Source organism: Carcharhinus amblyrhynchos, chromosome 2, assembly GCF_965287045.1.
Source record: "Carcharhinus amblyrhynchos chromosome 2, sCarAmb.v2.hapA, whole genome shotgun sequence".
Classification (NCBI taxonomy): Eukaryota; Metazoa; Chordata; class Chondrichthyes; order Carcharhiniformes; family Carcharhinidae; genus Carcharhinus; species Carcharhinus amblyrhynchos.
This window is the reverse complement of record NC_137325.1, coordinates 20195814-20220532: the sequence shown is the minus strand read 5'-3', so window position 1 is coordinate 20220532 and position 24719 is coordinate 20195814. Positions and strand designations below refer to the sequence as shown.

The 24719-nt window shown below is 44.9% G+C and overlaps 1 protein-coding gene across 1 annotated transcript in view; it reads right to left on the bottom strand.

The window, feature by feature from the left end:
* LOC145352959 (NFX1-type zinc finger-containing protein 1-like) overlaps positions 1-24719 on the bottom strand; it is a 73435-nt gene that overhangs the window by 20999 nt on the left and 27717 nt on the right. The window contains exons 6-13 of the mRNA XM_080203269.1: positions 21075-22736; positions 19506-19634; positions 18282-18430; positions 16186-16320; positions 12783-12945; positions 10103-10350; positions 4610-4760; positions 3661-3923 (exon numbers count right to left, since the gene is read on the bottom strand). Coding sequence (XP_080059395.1) covers positions 3661-3923; positions 4610-4760; positions 10103-10350; positions 12783-12945; positions 16186-16320; positions 18282-18430; positions 19506-19634; positions 21075-22736 — 2900 coding nt within the window. The remainder of the gene's footprint in view (positions 1-3660; positions 3924-4609; positions 4761-10102; positions 10351-12782; positions 12946-16185; positions 16321-18281; positions 18431-19505; positions 19635-21074; positions 22737-24719) is intronic.

Below are 24719 nucleotides of genomic sequence, written 5' to 3'. Positions count from 1 at the left end.
TTTTAACTGAAACACAACTATAATTCTGACTCTGTGCACATCTGGAACAGATTTTCCACTCCAGTTTGAACAAAGATCCCTGTTAAGCTTGAGAAGTTAGTGATAAGCCATTGTCCCACATGGAAATACACAGCCTTTTGCATGAAATAGGATACTCAATCCAACCAGTTGGTGTTGGTCTTTATTCTCCATGTGACCAATTAACACTAATCACATTTATTCACCCTGATCCCATTATCCTCCACCTCTCTCACCTTGACCCACTTGTCCAACCTACCACTGAATGTTGAAATGTTTCTGCCCCAAGCCCCAATCCTGGAAGTGAATTCCACAACCTTTCAATTTATATAGGATCATAGAACCCCAATGTGCAGAAGGTGGCCATTCAGCCCATCGAGCATACACCAGTAACAATCCCACCCAGGCTCTTTCCCCATAGCCCCATATATTTACCCTGCTCATCCCCCTGATACTAAGGGGCAATTTTTCATGGCCAATCAACCTAACCTGCGCATCTTTGGACTGTGGGAGGAAACTGGAGCACCTGGAGGAAATCCATGCAGATATGAGGAGAACGTGCAAACTCCACACAGACAGTCATCCATGGAATTGAACCTGGGTCCCTGATGTTGTAAGGCAGCAGTTTATTTAAAGTTAATTTTTATTACTGTCACAAGTAGGCTTACATTAACACGGCAATTAAGTTACTGCAAATGCCCCCTGGTCGCCACACCCACTGCACCACTGGTAAAGAAGTTTTCTATTCTGTTGGTTTGAAATCTCTTAACATTTAATCTTCTATCTATGGTCCCTAAACCTTGAGCCCTGAACAGCTGGGAACAGTGTGATTTTGTCTGCCCTGTTATATTTCAAACAGCATTAAAAAAGGTCAATGTTCACTGGAGTGCCTGTGATATTTAAAACTTTATAAACTTTTTGAAGGTTAAAACAATAGTTTCACAATCATTGCTGCTGAATGCTAGCTGGTGTAAATCCCAGATTTGGAGAGTGCCTCCTCAAAATATCTTTGAACTCCAAACCAGACTTCAATGCCTTGTATAGTGAGTTCATTCCCTTTTTAACGTGCAAATGCTGCAACAGTTTTATTCAATCATTCCTTATCTTTCTTTCTGAAGGAGATGTTCCATTTCTGGGAGAATCCAAAAGTAGGCGCTATAAATATATGTTACAGTGCACTCGGGGAGCTGTTGTGGCAACATGCATTTATTTACATGCATGCTATGATCTGGAGCTATGGATGGTGATGGAAGAGGCTCCCAAAAATCATTTCCATCACATGGCTAACCAGGAATTTCTCTCACTCTTAATGTGCTACTTGAGTGTCTTGGAAGGACTGAAACTCAACCCGATGTATGAATGCAACTTCGTTGGCCATCAATCCTGGGGTGGGACTTGAACCAGGGCTTGATGGCCAAGGAAGTTGTATTCTGGCTTAGAAGCAGCTGGATGTTACCCATTGTGCTACAAGACCTGCCAAACATAAGATACTCACTTCTAAATTCAATAGGCACTCAGGAGAAATTTGTTTACCCAGACCCTGGTTAGAATATGGAACTCACTACCACCGAGAGGAAATTAGGGTGATTAGCATCCTGGATGTGTTTAAGGGGAAGCGAGGTGAGTACATGACGAAGAAAGAAATATCTTGATAGTGAGGTGAAGAGGGATGGAAGGAGGTGGATGAGCAACATAAATACTGGCGTAGATCAGTTGAGCTCAATGGCCTGCTTCTGTCACGTACATTTTATGTATGGTGACCAACTGTGTTGAAAGTTGGTTCCATTCTGTGCAGCTGAGCCTGTTGCAGCAAGTTTTCCATTCGTAATGCAGCCATGTTGCATTTTCAATGAAACAGATTCCGAGGAAAATTCTGCCAGCTGGCTATTCCTCTGCAATAATTGGCTAAGATTCTCTTCCCAACAAACCTCTGACCTTCTAACATGATTTGAACACTGACTTGCTTTTTGGGCCGGGGCTCATTCACATAACGGAGTGAAAGCACAGCAAGGGCTCATATAGGGACCACGTTAACCCACGGCAGGATGGAAAGAGATGGAAGCATCATAAAGCACCCTAAAAATACAACACAGCTGAGTTCTGTGCTGCAGCTTCAGGCAAGAATAGGAATGGAGGGTGAAAGAGAAACTACAGTCACCCAAACCGACATTGAACTCGAGTCCCTGGCGCTGAGAGGCAGCAATGCAAACCACTGTGCTGCACAATACTCCCAATGCTTCTTGGGTTAGCCCAAGGAGGCAACCAAACAACATGTTGACATTGTCCCAACTTCCCAACCCTAACTGAAGCCTGAATTACATCTTTAACAGCATGGACAATCCAAAATTCCACCAATTAGGAGGCAAGGGCAGCAGGTCCATAGTAACCCAATAATCCCCAAGTTCCCCTCTAAATTGTACACCATCCTGGCTCGAATAAGTATCACCAGTTCTTTACATGATATGGTCAAAATGCTGGTGGTCCTTGCTGGACTGTGTTGTGGCTGTTCCTGCCCCATATGGGCCACAGCAGTTCAAGAAGCAAAGCTCCAGCATGAACTGCGGCAGTGCTACATTGTCCAAGTACAGCCACTCAGCTTAGAGGCCCCTGTCTGATCACACGACACCATTTAAGAAAAGCAGGGGAGCTTGGCACTGTGCTAGCCAATGAGTATCCCTCAATCAACATGACTGAAACAAATTATTGGCTTTTCTGGGCCTTACTTTGCTAAATTTGGCTGCCATGTTTCCCACAGAGTAACAGAGATTTCAACACAATTCTTCATTAGCTGTAAAATTCTATAGAACATCTAGAGGTCATGATGGGGCATGGGTTAGCACTGCTGCCTCACAGCGCCAGGGGCCTGGTTCAATTCCCGGCGTGGGTCACTGTCAGTGTAGAGTTTGCATATTCTCCCCGTGTCTGCATGGGTTTCCTCTGGGTGCTCTGGTTTCCTCTTGCAGTCCAAAGACATAAGAACATAAGAAATAGGAGCAGGAGTAGGCCATCTGGCCCCTACAGCCTGCCCCGCCATTCAATAAGATCATGGCTGATCTGTCGTGGCTCAGTTCCACCTTCCCGCCCTCTCCCCATAACCCTTAATCCCCTCTCTTACCAAAAACCCATCAACACGCGTCTTAAAAATATTTAGCGAGGCAGCCTCCACCACTTCAACGGGCAGAGAATTCCAGAGATTCACCACCCTTTGAGTGAAGAAGTTCTTCCTCAACTCCGTTCTAAACTGCCCCCCCTTTATCTTGAGGCTGTGCCCCCTAGTCCTACTGTCCTTTCTGAGCGGGAAGAGTCTCTCCACCTCTATCCTATCCATCCCATTCATCATCTTATACGTTGGTTAAGTGGATTAACCATGTTAAATTGCCCCTTAGTGTCGCGGGATGTGCAGGTTAGATGGATTAGCCATGGTGGGGTTATGGTAACAGGGCTGAGCCTGGGTGAGACGTTCGTTTGGAGAATCAGTGCAAACTTGATGGGCTGAATGGCCTCCTTCTGCATTGTAGGGATTCTATATTGTATAAATACAAGTTATTCCTTTTCTTCTGGAGGGGGAGAACTATGATTGAGCAATAAATGGCCTTTGTCAATAGTATCCGCAGCCCAGAAATAAACTTTTTAAAAAATTACCTTCCATTCAGCATCACCACCCTCCTCCTCCTCCTCACTGCCAGCTTGCGATTTGGCAGTGCCTTCATCGTCATCAGACTGAAAGGCCAGAAACTTTTGCCGGATTGCAGCCAGGCGGGCAGTTGCACTCTTCACTTGTTTCTGAAGGTTATCATCCCCGATCATCCTCTCCGCTTGCAACAGCTCAACTTCCTCAGTCACATGAATCAGTTCATTTTCATCCTCCGTTTGCTCTTCCTCATCAGACAGATCGCTGGTGCTTGCTGAAAGAAATCAGGAAGTAGAATCCTTACAGTGCAAAAGGCAGCCATTTGGCCCATCGAACCAACAATCCCACCCAGGCCCTAGCCCCATAACACCCTCTGCTAGTCCCCGTTAAGGTGCAATTTAGGCATGTCCAATCAACCTAACCCGCACATCTCTGGAGTGTATTTCTTGATTATGAAGCAAAACAATGCAGAAACTAAAATGAAAAATCTTTTGCTTTTTGCTATTGATGGGGACCAACGATAAGTTGACATTAATCAGGATGTGATAAACATTCCTTGATACAGTCACCCAGAAACTATGCATCGAATTTATTTAGATCTTGATCTAGAGGGCACAGCCTCAAAATAAGGGGGGGGGGGTGGTTGCAGTTTAGAACAGAGTTGAGGAGGAACTTCTTATCTCAGAGGGTGGTGAATCTCTGGAATTCTCCGCCCATTGAAGTGGTGGAGGCTACCTTGTTGAATATGTTTAAGTCACGGGTAGATTGATTTCTGATCAATAAGGGAATTAAGCGTTATGGGGAGAGGGCGGGAAAGTGGAACTAATCCACTTCAGATCAGCCATGATCTTATTGAATGGCTGGGCAGACTCGAAGGGCTAGATGGCCTACTCCTGCTCCTATTTCTTATGTTCTTGATGTGAATTAAGATTTTGGTAGAATTAGAATTTTCTACATTACCTGTGTTGCCCTCTGTGACGACTGACTCCGTCTCCTCCATGTCCTCCTCCGCGGTTTGTTCTTTAGATGTCAAGTAAGATCTGGGTGCAGATGTTAATTTTGATTCTTCCAGTGTGGCCAACTGGCCAGTGGCAGTATCTTCAGCGGCCAACTTAAAATGTAAAGAAAACACAATTTGTGAACAACCATTTGGAATAATTCAGATTATGGATTGGTAAATGTTGTAATCAAGGCTGAAGTAATTCTTTATGCCATTACTGCTCCAATTTGTATTGGAAATGTGCTAGGTTCCTGAAACACTGATAACAAGGACTTCTCACAGAGTAGTTTATTCACTGGCAGAGCAGCTATGTCATGTTTATACTCTCCTGCACTCAGGAGAGAACTCCTGTGCTCCTTTCACATGACCCTTTTTGTAGTCACGTCATCACATCTTCAGGTGACCACTTGGGTCTGCAGACATAGCACCAGCTATCAGCCTAAGATCGTTTTTGGAAGCACTGTGCTCTAGAATAAGCTGATACAAATTTAATCAATGATACAGGGTAGTTCTCCCCAGCCAATACTGACCTCTGAACCAGCACTTAAAAAAAATTAGCATGATTAGACTGCTATTTGTGGATTTTGTTGTGTTGCCATGTCTAATACCAGGTCAGGAAGGATCCAGGGTGAAGAGCAATTTCACTCCATTACAATCTTAACCCCAAAGGTACATTTCCATTCTCCACATCAGTTACTCTCTTGTCCCTGAAAGGAGCTATTGATTTGTTGAGATAGTGTGGGACTGTGCCAGTCAGGGACAAGGGAAATGTTTCATCTGACATGTCTGTTTAACTGTAGCAAAATTGAAGCCTTTTGGTCCATGGTGAATTACTATTGGATTATACCTTGCTGGTTATGCAGCATATCTACAGTTAGAATAGTTACTGCTGTTTGTTTCTCTCAGCAACACAATGACATACACACCCAGACTGATAATTTATTGCCCCTCAAGGCAAGGCAAAGAAGATCAAAGTTCAGGAAGGTCGGGATATGCACCCTGTTTTCTGAATAGAGAGTCTCTCTGATCAAAGTCTCCAAAAATGACCATGGCTTGGAGGACTGTGTGCAGAGTCTGCATGTTCTCCCCATGTCTACATGGGTTTCCTCTAGCTGCTCTTGTTTCCTTCCACAGTCCATTGGCCATGCTAAATTCTCCCTCAGTGTACCCAAACAGGCGCCAAAGTGTGGTGACTGGAGGATTTTCACAGTAACTTCACTGCAGTGTTAACTTAAGTTTATTTATTAGTGTCACAAGTAGGCTTAGCTTTGAACTTTGGAACAGGTTATTCAACTCAAATACAAGCATGCCATGGGGTTATTGGCAATTATGCAGGAAAACTGATGCACTCTCAATAATATAAAAGCAAAATACTATGGATGCTGGGATCTAAGTGCTGGAAAATCTCAGTAGCTCTGCTGAAGGCTCATCCAGACTCAAAACATTGGCTCTATTCTCTCTCCACAGATGCTAATCAGACCCACTGAGATTTTCCAGCATTTTCTGTTTTTGTTGCACGCCGTCAATGTTTGCACTGTCTAATGTAAATAAGAGAAATGCAGTTTTGGATTGCTTTCATTCTTGGATGTTTTCAAATAAATCTGAAGTGTTAATCAGGCTGTACTGCTTCTAGACAATACACGGGCTAGCCCAAGAGCCCAATGCTTAGTAATAAACTACATAAAAAGTAGGCAATCCCTTTACCAATTATGGTGAATGCAGAAGAGGTTTTGTCCTTTGTCATTGAGGGCAGTAGTAATAAAATAAGAAAATTCTGGAAAAGCTCAGTAGTCTGGCAGCATTGGTAGCCGGAATTCTCCCACCATGGAATCGGAGCGGGTGATGGACCAACAATGTAAAACTCCATTGACCTCAGGTGGGAATTTCTGGTCTCACCCGAGCAAGGCCATGAAATCCCACCAGTGTTACGAGTCCTGTATGACCCCTGCTGGGCCAAACATCCTCTAAAGTTTCCCCCTACCTTGAGCTCTCATCTTGCTCTAGTTAATCTTATTTCCCCTCATGCCCTCTGTAAACTCAAATTGCCCACTATCCCATCTCCTGCTGCCTTTATTCTATATCCACACAAAATCCTGACCATTCAACTGCCTCTATTGAACTGTATGGTAGCTGATATTGTCAACGGGTTTCTCACTTCAGGTGCCAAACTCTTTTCTTTAACTCTATCATCACCTCCAAAACCAACACTTGAAATCCACCATTCACCACGAGTGCAAATCCCAAGAAGGACGCAAGCCTGATTTGCATGAATTAACATTAAAGTAGCAAGCTTGCCGCCACTACTTCTACCCTCAGCGAAAGGTCCCAGCCAGCTGTGTGACATGATGCCATTGTTCGAGACTGGTTTTCAAAAACAAAAACCAGTCAAGGTGACTATACCGGGGGTGAACGGTTAAATATGGTCTCCGAGTTTTGCCGGACATTGCTTCTGGCACACTGGTAGTACCCCCTGCCAGTGACAGAGGGCAGTGCCAGGAGGAGCTCCATTGCAGGTGTTTTTCCTTATCACTAGGGGAGGGGTGAGATTGCTCTTCTAATTGTGGTGGTACAGGAATGAAGAGAGTTTCCCTCCTCCATTTGGGCGGGGGGTGCAGTGGAAGGGGTCCTTTAGTTAAGAAGGCCCACCAACATCTCTACTTTCTCAGAAGACTAAGGAAATTTGGCATGTCAGCTACAACTCTCACCAACTTTGACAGATGCACCATAGAAAACATTCTTTCTGGTTGTATCACAGCTTAGTATAGCTCCTGCTCTGTCCAAGACCACAAGAAACTAGAAAGGATCATGAATGAAGCCCTGTCCATCAGTCAATCCAGCCTCTCGTCCATCAACACTGTCTACACTTCCTGCTGCTTCGGAAAAGCAGTCAGCATAATCAATGACCCCAACACACTCTCTTCCACCTTCTTCCATCAGGAATAGGATACAAAACTCTGAGATCATGTACCAACCAACTCAAAAGCAGCTTCTTCCCTACTGCCTTCAGGCTTTTGAATGGATCTACCTCGCATTAAGTTGGTCTTTTTCTACACCCTAGCTATGACAGTAACATTACATTCTGCACTGTCTCCTTTTCTTCCCTATATACGGTATGCTTTGTCTGTATAGCATGCTAAAAATACAATAATAATTGAAATCAAAAATTGGAAATCTGGGTATCCTTTAAAGATGAGCTAGAAGAAGCTGGAAAGGACAGGAAATGAGGGGAGCAGATTTCCTAAAGGGAAGTCCCAAAAACTAGCGATTAGGGGCAAAAACAAAAGTGTCTGGGAAGTTAGCTAAAGGAACAAAGAACAAAAAGTCAAACAAGGTTGGTGAAATAAAAAGCAGAGGATGTGCTTGGAGTTAAAGAGAGCTTTAAAGATTTAAAGTCAGCTGAGCGAGAAGCCTGATGTCCAAGGTAAATCAAAGGTTTGGTGGCACCTTACCACAGCCTGTGAAGCGATGGTATTCTGTTGGACTGGCTGGATACCTGAGAGATTTGGCAAGTGACAATCCAAGGCAATGAAACACTAAGAGAGGTTGAAATCCTGGAGGTGGATCCTTGGTGAAAACATCAGAGAGAAAGCTTTGTTTGGAGGAAAATTCCAAGCATGTTCTTCAAGAATGGAGTTTGGAAACAATTACATGGAACTCAGGAGTTCCAATGAGACCAGTTGGCTCACAATGTGAGAAGTATCTGGTGGGGGCGAGGGTGTTGATGAGAAATCCACAGAGATTGTTCGGAGTGGCATCTGTCACTTGGTTTCAGAGAGTGGTGTGTCTGACCCTTGTAAACCACTGGGCCTACATGGGCTATGTACTTACTGAGAAAATTAGAGTATAAGGTAGATCTTGTAACTTGCATTATCTCTACGAATTTGGTGTGCAGCTGCAAAGATATAGGTGGGATGAAGGAGTTGTGTATTATATTGAACCTTTTTAATAAATGTTTTATTATTTTGTTGAAGTTAATTGGCAGTCTTGTGACTCTGTTCATCTACGTTTTTAAATAAAAGTTACGATCCAGAGAGCCAATGTTCCACTCTGGGGCTTGGCTACCCAGTATTAACACCAGCTGGGATCATTACAACTACCTTAGTGAATAACTGACTGCATTACAGTTTTTCTATATTTTGTGGACCAATTCAGTATCCATTGGCCTTATTTTAGACATGGGCCTCTTGAACTCTTAGGAACTATAAACTACCTAAAGTAGAGCCTACAACATTCTCATTAAACTAGAATTCCTGATTCTCCAAATGCTTCTTGCACAGCCAAGTGGTAATTTGGAATTTTCTTCCACTCCTCTTCCCCCTCTCCCCCATTACAGTAACTTGAAGTCTAAATTATATCTTTAACAATATTTCCCAAACCAATGAACTTCACCACCTTGGAGGGAAGGGCCACTGCCTTGAAGCAATATCATGATCTACAATTTCCCTTCCATTTGGGCATGGCTATGTAACACTATTTCTTTCTCATAATGGAGTCCGAATCCTGGAGCTCCCTCACTAGCATAACTGTAGAAGTACATTCACCGCACGGACTGCAACAGTTAAAGAAGGCAGTTCACCACACTTATCTGAAGGTACTCACTACGGCTCAGTGCTCTCACCTCCGAGCACAAACGTTGTAACTCCACGTGCTTGAGCACTAAACCAAAGCTGACACTCCATTGCAGTCCTGAGGGAGTGCTGCACTGACAAAATGCTGCCTTTCAGTTGAGACAGTAATTCATTGTCCCATTTTCCCTTCCAAATGGATATAAAGGAAGATCCCATGGTCCTATTTTGAAGAAAAGCAGGGGAATTCTCCCCAGTCTCACAGTAGTGGCTTAGCTAACATCACTTAAACAAATGATCTGGTCCTTATCACATTGCTGTTATGGGGATTTGCTGTGCAGGAGTTGGTTGTGTATATATCCTTCATTACAACAGTGACTACGTTTGATAAAAAAGTGCTATAGACATCCTGAGATCATGAAAGGCACCATCTAGATGCAAGTAGGGGAGGCGATGGCCATTTGGTATTATCGCCAGTTTATTAATCTAGAAAGTCCAGTTAATGTTCTGGGGATCCAGTTTAAACCTTGCCACAGCTGATGGTGGAATTTGAATCCAATAATATCTGAAATTAGGAATCTACTGATGACCACGAAACCATTGTTGATTGTCAGAAAAAAACATCTGGGTCACTAATGTCCTTTAGGGAAGGAAATCTGCTGTCCTTACCTGTCTGGCCTACATGTAACTCCAGAGCCACAGCAATGTGGTTGACTCTCAACTGCCCTCCGGCAACTAGGGGTGAGCAGTAAATGCTGGCCACCCAGTGACGCCCATGTCCCATAAATGAATTTTTTAAAAAGTTCTTCCGTTCTTTCAAGGGCAACTATGGCTGGGCAATAAATGTTAGCAATGTTAACAATGCGAGAATTAATTTTTAGAAAGTACCTTCCAATCATCTTCGTCCTCACTCTCAGCTTGACATCTGGAACGGTATAAAGTCCCTTTGAGATCGAAGTCATGAAGTCGTCCCTGGCTTGCGGCCGTGTGGACAGTCACGTTCTGAACTTGCTTCTGACAGTCGTGACCTCCAATCAGCCCCTGTGCTTGCAGCAACTCCGCCTCATCGGCCAGTTCAATTCGATCACCATCTTCCACCTCTGGCTCCTCTTCGTCTGTCAGCCCAGCGGCGCTTCCTAAAAGAGGGACATCAGCACCGAGCAGGTAATTTCTCCCGTCATTCAGAAGCAAAACGCGGTAGAAAATGTGGGAAGAAAATTAAGAGGCTTTTTTTAAAGGAATTAGTAACAGTGAACCGACAGAAAACGCTGGACACGCCCAGCAGGCCTGGCAGCGTCTGCGGAGATTGAAACAGAGTTAATGGCGGCGGAATCTTTCCATGTCCCTGTGGGCGGGATCGCTGGCAGGTGGGGCTGGAGAATTCACCAGGGAGGTATAAAAGTGGGGTTCACGTCAGCTTGGAATGGCAATGGGATCTTCTGATACGGCCCGCCATGGCAGATTGGGAATCCCAATGGAGGCGGACAGGAAATGGATTTAGATCCCGCTAACGCAGCTGAAGGCCTATCTGGAATCGTCCCGTCCCGCCCCGCCCATGCCCGATTCTCCATGATGTCAGTGGGAAATGACACCAGTCAGAGCACGCCTGTACAAGCGCGGCACGGGGTCGGGATTTACCTGAAAAAAAAAGGGCTGGGGCTGCCCCTGGAGTTTGGGATGGAGGCTGCCAGTTACCCCGGAACACCCCGGGAGGGGGAGGGGGAAGCTCCTCTCAGGATCTTCCGGCTTCAGTGTCTTCGGGGAAGCCCATCTTCCAGTCTCAGAGTGTTCCTGGAAATTCATCTTCCAGGAACACTGGATCAGTGAAGTTGGCTGCCTTTTAGATATGGTGCCTGGATAGGACAGAGGGGAATGTGCCATTCAGCCCGCCCCGCCATGGAAGACATTGCTGTTGCGTACGTGCAATTGTTTGTGACTGATTTGACAACAAGGAAAATGGATTTCTGAGGTGCCACACCATAGATTACTTAAACTGACCAATGTAGCTTTATTTACAAGATGTCGACTGAAGTCTAATATGGAAGAGAGATAAAAGCCTGTGAATGCCTCTGTTGACATCACAGCACGTCATGTGACTAATCACTCAGCGATGCATCGCTTCACAATACATAACAGCTGCATAATTAATGATGGCGGGGATGGAAGATACCGAGAGATACCCATCAGCCTCCACAGCAGGGAATACTCCCCGTCACCACCATGGGGGTTATTCCCAGATCAGAGAGTTCCCCTCATCATTCCTGGTGGTGACCTTTAAGCGGCACTGTTTTTATTTCAGTTGGTGCTGTTGATGAGAGAGGTCAGCAGGAGGGGTTGAGTGCGGATCTCTGGATGCAGCAAGGGCAGTGGTTCAAGGAGCGCTGGATATCTCAAAGATATCTGTAACCGTTGGATGCGGAAAACGAAAGGTTAAATTTCAATTGGATCCTCGTGGGAAAGTCGGAGACAGTCCGTGAGGAAGGAAATTTTCACATTTGAAACCTGATCAAACACAAGGGAAGCAGGAAGCCATGAATGTGGAAAAGGCAAAACAGACAAATGGAGACCCCATCAGAAAGAAGAACAGAACATCTTCAAGGTCAGCATTCCTGGACATTAGGCGGCAGGGAATTAAAGACTAATCCAAAAACAACATACCACAAATGCTAGAGGCCTGAAATAAAAGCAGCAATGATGGAAATAATCCACAGGTCTGGCAGCAATGGCAGAAAGAGAAGTAGAGTTAGGGAGCTGAATAATACAGGGATGACAGGGTTAAGTGGGGGGTGGCTGGTGAAGAGTGTGGAAGGCATGCCTATCCCAACCCCCAGAAACCATGTTGACATGACAGCAATTAATGAGAGCTGAGTGGGACAACAGGAGAAGCAAGGCCTATAAACCCTGGAGCTGATAATCCAGGGTCTTGAGCCGGGAGGATTATGGTGGAGTGTTTAAGGGAGGGAGTGGGTAGGAAGGAAGGAGCAATGCAATCTAAGAGGGACTGCCCCAGCTTTGACAAAGGACAGTTCCTCAGGAATGACCCCCCACCACCCCCCCCCCCCCAACTTCTTCCTGGCCTTGAAGCATTTGACTCAAAAAGGGAAAAAAAAACAGGTTTCTCACTCCCGCCCAAGCCAAAAGTTTAATGACATGGATAACGTATCATCAGAGTCAACTGACTTGATAACAAGCATGTTTGACTCTAGATTATTCATTTAAATAGGATGGGTGGGGCTGTTGATTTTGGTCCCTCCCCCCCATATACAGGCGAGAACTCAGGGATAGGCAGGGAGGTGGTGGGATTTGCACCTGCCCAATTTTATGAGATCCACCCGCAGTTGAAACACACCCACACTGGCCACATCAAACTCAGTCCAATATTTCAGCTCATGACATTTCATCAGAATGGAGTTGATGGTTTGATATGTAGCTGTTTATACAGTTTAAAGAAATGCAAAGATGCATTGAGCTGCCTATAATGAACATTCTTTAATAAAATAACCCAGAAACTATTATATTCACTTCATTTTTTTTTTAAACGGAGGAAAGAATTGGGATTTTCTATTACCTGTGTCTCCCTCCGTGTCATCTGAACCTGTTTCCTCCAGGTCATCTTTTGCACCATCGTCTGCTGTCATCGATTCAGATGGGAAATAACATCTGAATGCAGATGTTATTCCTAACCATTCCAGTATGACGGATTTGCGAGATCGCTGACCTTCAAAGGGCACCTTAAAGTGTAAAGAATCCCAACTTGTTAACAATTATTTTGACCACACCTAGAAATAATCCAGATCATATTATTGATTGGTACAAGTGTTAACCAACTTGTGCTTGAATTAAGGGCGGCACGGTGGCACAGTGGTTAGCACTGCTGCCCCACAGCACCAGGGACTCAGCTTGGGTCACTGTCTGTCTGGAGTTTGCACATTCTTCCAGTATCTGCACGGGTTTCCTTCAGGTGCTCTGGTTTCCTCCCACAGTCCAACGATGGGCGGGTTAGGTGGATTGGCTGTGCTGAATTGCCTCTTAGTGTCAGTGGGGCTAGCTAGGGTAAATGCATGGAGTTATGGGGATAGAGCTTGGGTGGGATTGTTGTTGGTGCAGACTCAATGGGCCAAATGGCCTCCTTCTGCATTGTAGGATTCTATGAGCCTATTATTCTATGATTTGAATCGTTTGCTCCATTACTGCTCTCAGCTATATGGCAACGGATACCAGCCCAAAGTAAATTTTGGAATGTCACTTTGGACCCTGGATTGAGAAAGTGCAAACTTGATCACCAACACACTATCTGTGTGGAGTTCCAGGTATTGGCACCAGCTATTGTTCCAACGGACAAAGTCTATTTAACTGTAGCCAAAAAATTGAAGCGATATTTGTCCATGATGGATTATTTGTCAGATTCTTTCTTGCTGGTTATACAGCGTGTTAGATAAACGATTATTATTGCTGGCTGTTTCTGATGGAAGCATTGGAACACACACCTTTTACGTGTGGACTGCTTATACATTCCGCCCTCAGGACAGGGCAAAGACGATGCCAAGTCCAAGTCAGTCTGGACATGCATGGGGTTCATTTATGACATCTGACCTTAGATGAAGGCCAGTCAGGTTTGTTAATTCAAATGGAAGCATGTCATTGACCTATTTGTATTCACGAATCTAGTGAGTGGATGGACTATCTAATATTAATAAGAGAAATGCAAACTTTAGCTCCTTGCATTCTAGAATATCTCCAAAGAAGTCTGGTATATTATTCAGTATTTCTATAACCAGGCAGCATGTTCATGTGGCCATAGGGCTAACCAGAGGACTCTGGTTCCTAAAAGCCACATAACTTGAAGTTTAGTTTATTTATTAGCATCACAAGTTACTGTGAAAGCCTCTCAGTCGACATACTCTGCCGCCTGTTCGGGTGCTGTGAGGGAGAATTTAGCATGGCCAATGCACCTAACCAGCATGTGGAACACTGCTGACTCACAGTGCCAGGGATCCAGGTTCAATTCCAGCCTCGGGTGACCGTGTGGAGTTTGCACATTCTCCCCACTCCAAACATGTATAGCCCCTTAGTGCCAGGGGATTTGCAGGGTAAACACGTGGGGTTATAGGGATAGGGCTGGGGTAGGATTGTTGTTGGTGCAGGCTCGATGGGCCAGGGGCCTCCTCCCGCACCGTAGGGAGTCGATGTTAGCAACCCTGTTTCAAGCATCAGCTTAAAATTGAGAGGTAACGCAACACATTGCTTCTGACATTGAGGAGGTTAGTGAAGTTTATTAATAATGAAAATAACTGCTTCTAACTTATCCTAACTTGCACCGAGTTCCCATCACCTCTGACCTACATCAGCTTCTGGTCCACTAACTGAATCTTTGAATTCTTATGCTGGTGTTAAAATGGCATTACCACTCCACTTATCTGTAACCTCCTCAAACCCAAACAATCCTTTCCGCCACCTCGGGCCTCTTATGTAACCCTATTCCTTTTGGCTCATCATCACTGGCCGTGCTGTCAGCTGACCCGCTCCCAAGGTCTGGAATTCCCTCCTTAAACCGATCCATCTCTTTCTCTCTCTCTTCTCTGCTTTAAGACGTTCTCCACGGCTTACCTCTTCTGCCAAGTTTGTTGCCACCAAGTTTGTTGCCACCAAGCCTAATATCTCCTTTTACTGATTCAGTGTCAAATTTAGTCAGATGATGCTTCTGTAAAGACCTTTGCATTGTTTTACTTTGCTAAAGTTCAATGCTGAATTCAAGTTGTACCAATGGTGTCTGTGTTTATTCAAATTTCAAAGCTAACTGTTGGTTTATACCCTGGATAACAGTATACTCATCCATCTACTGGAGGCATAATTATGTGGCAGCATGCGATATATTCTAGCAAGTCACAGTGCAGGGACACCCTTCCATATGCAACTCCAGGATCTCACCACATCCAGCTACTTTGTAGGAGATTTATCTGCAAGCGCACGCTTTGGCAATTACATTGCTATGCTAATTGCTTTATTAAAGACAGGGAGTGTCAGTTACTGCCTTAACCCACAAAAAAGTATAAATAGACACAACCGGAATAGTTGCAGTGAGGGAATGGTAAGGAGTTTGCATCTCTGCCAAGCTGGATGTTGAATAAACTTGCTGAAGTAAAAGACAAGTTGCTCTATTATTCCTCCATTACATACTAACATTTAATATTAACACAAGGTGCACTTATGGGAATGAACAGGAATGCTGAACCCCCGGAAATATATCACCACAAAATTATGATACAAACAAAATAAATAATGAGGGGCATTGATAACTTAGACAGGAATAACTTTTTCCTCTTGGTAGAGGGATCAATGATCAGGGGCATAGATTTAAGGTAAGTTGGAGGAGGATGTGAGGAAAAACTTTTTCATCCAAAGGGTGCTGGGAGTCTGGATCTCACCTGCCCAAAAGGCTGGTGGAGGCAGAGACATTCATATAATATCTAAGACGTATTAAGATGTGCATGTGCGATGCCAAGGCATACAAGACCGCGTACTGGAAAATGGGGTTAGAAATAGTTAGGTCGTTGTTTTTGACCAGTGCAGACGTGATGGGCCAAAGGGTATTTTTCTGTGCTGTATACCTCTATGACTATGACCAGCTTCAAAAGATTGCATCTTGATAGAAATCCATAAACTTTGCCAATGAATACTGGATAACGCAAGGGAGAATTAGCTTTCAGATGCATTATGATGTACTGTTATAGAGCTCCTCCTCCACTCTTGGCTGGATACTTGGATGAGGAAGAGGGGGGAATCTGACACGGACTGCTGAGAAAGAGTGGGCAGGAGGGATGGAACAATCTCAGGCATTGAGAGGAAAAGAAGGGACCAGTAGCAGACACACAACCAGTTATATTCCTCCACATGATAACCAGCCAAGATGCATTGACATGAGTTTTCTGTTTGTACACACACATGCAAGTCTAGAAAGTTAACATTCCCACCTGCAGACTCCTCAAGTGTTTGGGAGCAATGTGTTTTGATAAAGTATACATCTGAAGTACACCACTGTCACTTGCTTCCAATGACGCAGCAAGCGTTTCAATTGTTCTCTGGATCTCTTCCCTTTCATTAATCAGCTGTGGGAATACAATAAGGCATCACAACTCTGAGATAAGTGAGGAAAGCTCACTCCCTTGCATCATCCCCCCCAGTGACGTTAATACTATTCTGCAAGCCAAAATGATCACAGTGGAATAGTTAACAGGGGATTTCATAGAAGTATTCAAAATTATGGTGGCTCTTTATAGAGTCAGTATGGAAAAATAAGGAGTCACAGAGGACAGAGATTTAGGACAATCGGCATAAGAACCAGAGGGAGGAATGATGTTTTTTAATTCGGTGAGTAGTTTTGATCTCGAATAAATGTCTAAAGAGGCTGGAAGCAGGTTCAATAGCAACCTTCAAGAGGGAATTGAGTAATAGGTGGGAGGAAAGGGTGGGGGTGTCCTGTAGGTGAGAGGGAGGGATGAGAAAGCAAGAGAAAGGGAAGTGCAGGACATGGTGGATGAGGGAGATAAATAGTGGAAGGAGAGATGAGTAATGGTGGCAGAGAGAGAGAGGGAGGGGAGGGTGAATGATGGCGGTAAGGAAGAGTGGCAAACAAGAGGGAGGAATGCAAAAGTGAGCAGAGGGAAGAGTGAGGAATATTTGGAGGACAGGTGAGATTAGTGGAGGGACAAAAAGACATGGAGGAGGAGAATGAGGGGTGGGAAGAGGAGGAAGAGGAAGAAGGGAGGGAAGGGAAAGAACTTGATGAAAGTCTTCCTTTCATTCAAAATGGAGCAGATGCCTTTCAAAACTAAGTGAATTACTCACGTTTTCTTACACTGCATATTGAAGGTCAGCGCCGCAGTGTACTGTATGGTTAACATAAAGGTACCCATGATACCACGGACAGATTGATTCTAAGTGTCCAGCTAACGTGACAATGGGAGAGTTTCTGATCCGAACTCTGGGCGGATTTTCATGCCCAAACTTATGCACTGAAAAAATAATCTAGACCGTTTTTAGCTGCTGCAGGTAATGAGCTGGACTTAATTTGCCAACCAGCTTATAGAGGGTGCTACTGTGCATGGGCAGACTTCTGATTCTGCACATGCTCAGTAGCAACTGCCAGGGTCTGAGGCAGAGATCTGGTGCAGTGGTTAGCACTGCTGCCTCACAGCACCAGAGGCACAGGTTCGATTCCCAGCTTGGGTAACAGTCTGTGTGGAGCTTGCACATTCTCCCCATGTCTGCGTGAGTTTCCTCTGGGTGCTCTGGTTTCCTCCCACAGTCCAAAGGTGTGCAGGTTAGGTTGACTGGCCATACTAAATTGCCCCTTACTGTCAGGGGGACCAGCAGGGTAAATATGTGGGGTTACGGAGATAAAGCCTGGATGGGACTATTGTCAGTGCAGACTCAATGGGCTGAATGGCCTCCTTCTGTACTGCAGGGATTCTATGATTCTTCTACCTCATTGTTGTTTGTGGGTCCTTATGCACCTGTCGGGTGCACCTACATTTCAAACTGTCAACCATTCAAAAGTACTGCTTTGGCTGTAACATATTCTGGGAGATCCTGAGGTTTTCAGAGGCATTGTCAGAAATCGCATTTATACTCTATTCAATCAAAGTCTGTCAGACAACTGCAAATGTCACTTCCAAACGCATTCGGTTGAAAATTCAAAGAAAAATAACGAGATCATCATCAGTTCTTCAAAAGGAAGGAAACCATTCCCCATTTGATCCATTAACTCTTAGCTTCTCTCTCCAGTAACCTTACAAGTTTCTTAGTTTCAGCAATCCACAACAGCAACTAGGAATAGAGACTAATGTACCTCCCCATCTCTGAAGATGAAGATGAATAGGAAATGGAGCAAAGGTCCCTACCCCTTACCCCTGGTCCCCTTCCCACCTTATATTAATGCAAGTTAAGACTCTTACTCAATGAAAGTAGGATGCTAATGCCACTTTATTATTTTATAAATTATTTTGTGTACTTAATGGGTTGCAAAATGAGTGCATCTCAACTGTAAACATTCACTTGTCCAACTCACCGCAGTATGTGTGCCTTTCAGGAAGCCTGGCAGATTTTTCCGGAAGTTTGGGTCCTTCCTGAGTGCGTGCACAGAAAATTTGGACAGTATTTTACTGCTGCTTCTTCCTCCAATTCTGACCAACCCAGTGTCCAGGAACGTGTGGATCCCTGAAATAACAGGAATCATTCGATTTAAGGTTTCTTTTGACACAAAAGACAAGCAGCAGCATGGAGGGGCGGGGCCAGGCTAGAGTGGCCCAAACGGGGGAGGGGGATGGGCGGCACTGCGCACACTTTCCGAGATCGTGGGGTGGGGGGGCCGCTACTGCTCTGCATGCAATCGGTAGGGAGGGAGGGAGGGGGTTACATTTTCAGCCGGTGTGGGGCTTGCATTCAGCCGTGGTGGGGGAGGGATGATGAGTTGAGGCTGACTGCAGCAGCAGAGGCCTGACAGATCTCTTTCTCTCTGCCTTGCCTCTGCTGTTGGAATGCGCATGTGCAGCCGCAGAGGTCTGCACATGTGCAATAGCTCTCTCTGCTACTTGATCAGGCTGGCTGGCAAATTAAGGCCCGTCCACTGTCTCTAGTAGCTAGAAACAGTCTACCCTATTTTTTTCAAGCACCTTGTACATAATATTGGGAGAAAAATCTCGTCCATAAAACAAATCTGCATTCCCATTTTCACACTAGCTGGACACCTAGAATTTTTCTCATAGAATTCCCTACATTTGGAATTTTACTGCCTTGCCCACCCCAGAATCGGGGCGGACGAAGCTTACAGAACTGGATTCTCTGTTTGCCTTGGATAGTATCTTACAAGCCTCAGGCGGGGGAGGCAGTAAAATTCCAGCATATATCATGGAAGGGGTGCATCAAGAATGATACCAAAGGCTGAAAGGGTTAAATAGTGAAAATAGGTCATATGAAAAGAGGCCTGTGTTAAAATGTGTACAGAGCATTAAGTGTTGCTCTAATCAAAATGTTTAAGATGATTAAAGGAGCTGACAAGATGGAGATAAACTATTTTCTGTGAGGAGAGAGTTCAGAATTTGAAAAAAAAGAGGCCATAATCATGAAGTTAAACTAGTTGATGCTTCCCCTCCCTGAGCCCAAATGGATGGTGCGGAAACAGACCGTGTTACTGGCAGAGACCGGAACAGCAGACACATGACTAATCAATGTGAGCATCGCTCCAACACTATCAAACAGCTTTAATTATCTGCTGCATACTGGAGTCTCTGACCTTCCAAGAACTGATCCAGTGCGTGGTTGGTGTAGCACACTACCAAAATGGGAGAAGAACCAGCAGACTGCCAAATGCTCGCGTTAGCCAGAAGAACCTTTACAGCCTTGAGTCCCAGAAAGGTCTTCCCTGCAAACCATAAAACATGGCCATTAATAAGGATGCAAATACATTTTTGAAAACTGAACGATTAGAACAAAGTTGATTGTACCCAACCACGTCAGAAGGTGACTGGACTTGGGTGAAGGGTTGCAAGCATTAACCTTGCTGTTCAACACCATTCGCAACTCCTCAGATGCTGAGGCAGTCCATGTTCAAATGCAACAAGATCTGGACAATATCCAGGCTTGGGTTGACAAATGGCAAGTAACATTCGTGCCACACAAATGCCAGGCAATGACCATCATCAATAAGAGACACTCGAACCACCGCCCCGTGACATTCAATGGTGTTACCATCACTGAACCCCCACTGTCAACATCCTTGGGGTTACCACTGACCAGAAACTCAACTGGGCCCACCACATAAACACAGTGGCTACAAGAGCAGGTCAAAGGCTAGGAATACTGCGGCGAGTAACTCACCTCCTGATACCCCAAAGCCTATCCATCATCTACAAGGCACAAGTCTGGAGTGTGATGGAATACTCCCCACTTGCCTGGATGGGAGCAGCTCCAACAAAACTCATGCAGCTTGACACCATCCAGCCCACTTGATTGGCACCACACCTCCAAACATTCAATCCCTCCATCACCGACGCTCAGTAGCATCAGTGTGTAGTATCTACAAGATTCACTGCAGCAATTCACCAAAGGTCCTTAGACAGCACCTTCCAAACCCACGACTACTTCCAGCTAGAAGGACAAGGGCAGCAAATAAATGGGAACACCACCACCTGCAAGTTCTCCTCCAAGCCACTCGCCATCCTGACTTGGGATGCCATTCCTTTGCAGTCGCTGGGTCAAAATCCTGGAATTCCCTCCTGAACAGCTTTGTGGGTCAACCCACAGAACCTGGACTGCAGCAATTCAAGAAGGCAGCTCACCATCACCTTTTCAAGGGCAACTAGGGAGGGCAATAAATGCTGGCTTAGCCAGCAATGCTCATGTCCCATGAATGGATATAAAAAAAACTTGCATTAATGGGTGGCCTGGAGGCACGGTGGCTGTCTGCTAATTGGCTGATGTGTTTACACAAAGGTATTTGGGGACTTACAGCAAAACTACAGTAAATTCTATTTCTTGTCATAAGTGGGCTTACATTAACACTGCAATGAAAATCTCCTAGTCAACTCACTCCGGCGCTTGTTCAGGTACACTGAGGGAGAATTTAGCATGGCCAATGCACCTAACCAGCAGGTCGTTCGGGCTGTGGGAGGAAACCGGGGCATCCAGAGGAAACACACGCAGAAATGGGGAGAACGTGCAAACAGACAGTGCCCCTAGCCAGGAATCGAACCCCGGCGCTGTGAGGCAGCAGTGCTAATCACTGTGCCACCCCTGACAGGTTGGAAATAAATGCAAGTTTTTTCTACTATGGTACAGAATGAAGAGGTTAAAACCACATTACCTGTTCCTGGCGGACCCTGGATAATAGCGAGCTCCTTGGTTACAGCCGTCTGCATGGCGGTCATCTGGGATTCGTCAAAGTTTAACTTTTCTTTAGAAGGCCATGTCCAAAAATGACGCACATTGAAACCACTGTTAAAGTTCGGTAGGTTGAGCATGGAAAAGAAAGACAGCTTTGGGCTTTTGAGAGTTTCTTCCTTCATCAGAGGCTCAAGTGTATAGTTTTGAGGACCATATTTTAGATATTTCGGTTCTGCAACATGAGCCTGGCACTCGATAATGTATTTCTGAAAGGGTAGCTCATTGTTTTTTATTTCTTTCAGACCTTCCAGAATATGGCGATACGCTTCAAAGTACGCAATCGTTTCGACCATTAGAAAAGAATCAGTTGACTTAATGTCCACCAGGTGATGCCTGCTTTCCTCAATGAAGCTGAGTGTGACAATACCTTGTCTCAGTTCGTTGAGGTCTCGGTTCGCCACCGTCGCAAACAGCATGGTTTCAAAATTGTCTTTGGATAGGCAAAGAAAAGACCCAAAGAGCAGTCGCTTGGAGCTCTCCCATCGCACAAACTTTAGCAGCTTTATATCAAACTGAACCTGAAAGAAGACACCACTACGTGTGCACAGGGGGCCCAGGACATGCGCGTCAAAGTAAATTCTGATATCATCTATTTTGTTCTTCTTCAGCTCCTTCTGGTCACAGGTCAACAATTTGGAAATGCCGTCCCTTAGTGGGCGAACAAAATCTTCACGCAGAAGACGAAAGTGTATGTCAAGGTACGTGGCAGTGTCTGGATACCTTCCAGTGACAATATTGGGTCTCACATAGGGCTTATTGATTAGATGAATGTCATCGTAGGTTGGATATATTGAAATGCTCCGAAAATCTCCCACTTCAGGCCTCGTGAAGTAGTTGTAGACGTCAGATTTCAAACTCCCATCTCGCTTCCTGTCCTGCAGAGTTGTGACCATCTGCTGCAGATTTTGCAAGTCCTTCTTAGCTTCTGCCGAGGCGGGAACGCCGATAGACTGCAGGTAGGCTGAAGTCGACTGCACCAATCCAGCTAGCAGTGACACTTCCAGGAAAGCACTGGCAGGATAGACAGTAATCAGCTGGCAGAGCAACTTCACGGTACAAGCAAGGTGGGCAGAGTTCTCCGCGTGCGCCTCCGGCAACACTTCTGTCTGAGCACTGATGACAAACTTGGGGAGGATACTTTTCAGAAACATGGAATCCTTGATCAACTCTAAGAGATAGTGTAAATTCTGACGACTGGATTGGCATTTGAACGTCAAACAGAGGACTTTCAGAAAGGACACAATCAAGTGCTCGTCAGGGTTGGCCTGATTTAGGAAGTCTTTCAGCCCACTTCTTGGAGAGACCAATCTCGTTATGATGTCCGCTGGTTCCATCACAGACAGCCGTTCCAGCTCTGGACCGTTAATCTTCCACTGCTTGTGTTGATAAGGTTTACCAGATGTAGCTGCAGAAGTTCGAGTAGGTTGGGTATGTTGGCTGGTTCGAAAAGCGCTTGTGTGTTTGTGTTGTCCCTGGCTGTCACAGGTTTCACTCCCAGGTTGTTTGGAACTTTGATGCGAACTGCGTTCACGGTTAGCGCGATGGTGCTCTCTGCCTCTCCCTCGAGAGGATGGCTGTCTACCTAAAATTGGAGGAGAAACAGAACATATTGGTACAAGAAGTATCGAGATTATGAAGTTATGATGCTCAGTCAAACCAAGAACAAAAGAACCAGCTTGATTGGTAACCCCTCCATCCAGTTACATATCTACCCTGCTGTGCCATTAGTGAACCAACGCTGTGGATGACTTAACAGGACTCCTTCAACATCACCTCTCAAACCCACAACCTCCATTGCCTAAGAATGCCGCAGGGGCAACAGGAACACCATTATCCCCAAACTTTTTTTTTTTAAATTCATTCATGGGACATGAACATCGCCGGCTGGCCAACATTTATTGCCCATGCCTAGTTGCCCTAGGGCAGTTGAGAGTCAACCACATTGCTGTGGCTCTGGAGTCACGTGTAGGCCAGACCCAGTAGGGACAGCAGATTTCCTTCCTTAAAGGACATTAGTGAACCAGGTGGGTTTTCCTGACAATCAACAATGGTTTTGTGGTCATCAGTAGACTCTCAATTCCACATACTTTTTATTGAATTCAGATTTGACTATCTGCCATGGTGGGTTTTAAACCCAAGTCCCCAGAGTTTCTGGATTAATAGCTTAGTGATAATATCACTAGGCCATTGCTTAGTGGTATTATCGCATACCATTTTCATTTAGCTATCTAATCAGTACTCCCTCATTGTTGCTGGATCAAACTTTTATCCTATCCAAGAGAATTGTGGAAGTACCTCCCCCACACGGAGCCCAGCAATCCAAGGAGGAAGCTTAATACAACATTCTCCACGGGAATTAGATGTGCAACAAATGACAGCCTTGACAGTGTATTTCTCAGGAATCTCAGCAATTTCCTTTTTTTTTTTAAGTATCATGCACCTTAGCTTTGGCCTTATGAAGCAAACCATCATCAGTGACAGTTTCTGTCTGGTAAGTAGCAAATACCAGAATATTTCATTGAAACACCAGAATGAAGAATAGTGCAAAATTTACATCTGCAAACATTACGCTGGGTGTGTGAGATCAGTGGATTATAAAATTCATGAACATGAAACTATTATGCTCACAGTTATGGTATAGTTTACTCTTGGTAACTGAAGATTTCTTTTGTGCCAAGAAAAATAGAAGATAGGAACAGGATGAGGCTGTTTGGCCCTTTGAGCCTGCTCTGCCATTCATTACAATAATGGCTGATCATCCAACTCAGTAGCCTAAAAATTACTCAATAAATTGAGTTGAGTAATATTAACACTTCATTCAAATTATATTGTGATGCTTAAGATATCATTAGATCATTTGACAGCATGAACTTCTTATCCAGCCCTTCTGTCTTTTGTGGGTGACACAGCAGCACAGTGGTTAGCACTGCTGCCTCATAGCACCAGGGACCAGGGTTCAATTCTGGCCTCGGGTAACTGTCTATGTGGAGTTTGCTAGTTCTCCCCACGTCTGTGTGGGTTTCCTCCGGGTGCTCCGCTTTCCTCCCACACTCCAAAGGTGTGCGGTTTAGGGTGATTGGCCATGATAAATTGCCCCTTAACATCAGGGGGATTAGCAGGACAAATACATAGGGTTAAGGGGATAGGGCCAGGCAGGGATTGCGGTCAGTGCAGGCTCAATGGGCTGAATGGCCTCCTCCTGCATTGTAGGGATTCTATGTCACATTCTTTGCAAGTAAGATCAGCAAACCCTCCCTCATCTCTGATAATGTTATCCCTAAGTGTCAGCCAGGTTCTGTGCTGGTTCTCTAGACTCTGAATCTGTGGGTTCAACTCACATTATAATGCTTGGGCACATGATCCAATTTCATATTTTTAGTTCAGCGCACAGTCCTTCAATGGGACACTGAAACACAGTTCTGTCTGAGGTGGATATTAAGAAGAATCTCACAAAGTTGTTGGAAAAACTATAGGGAGTGCTCCCCGGTACCCTGGCCAACATTTATCTCTCAACCAATAATGAAGGACCTGGTCATTGTCATGTTTGTGGGAACATGCTGGATCT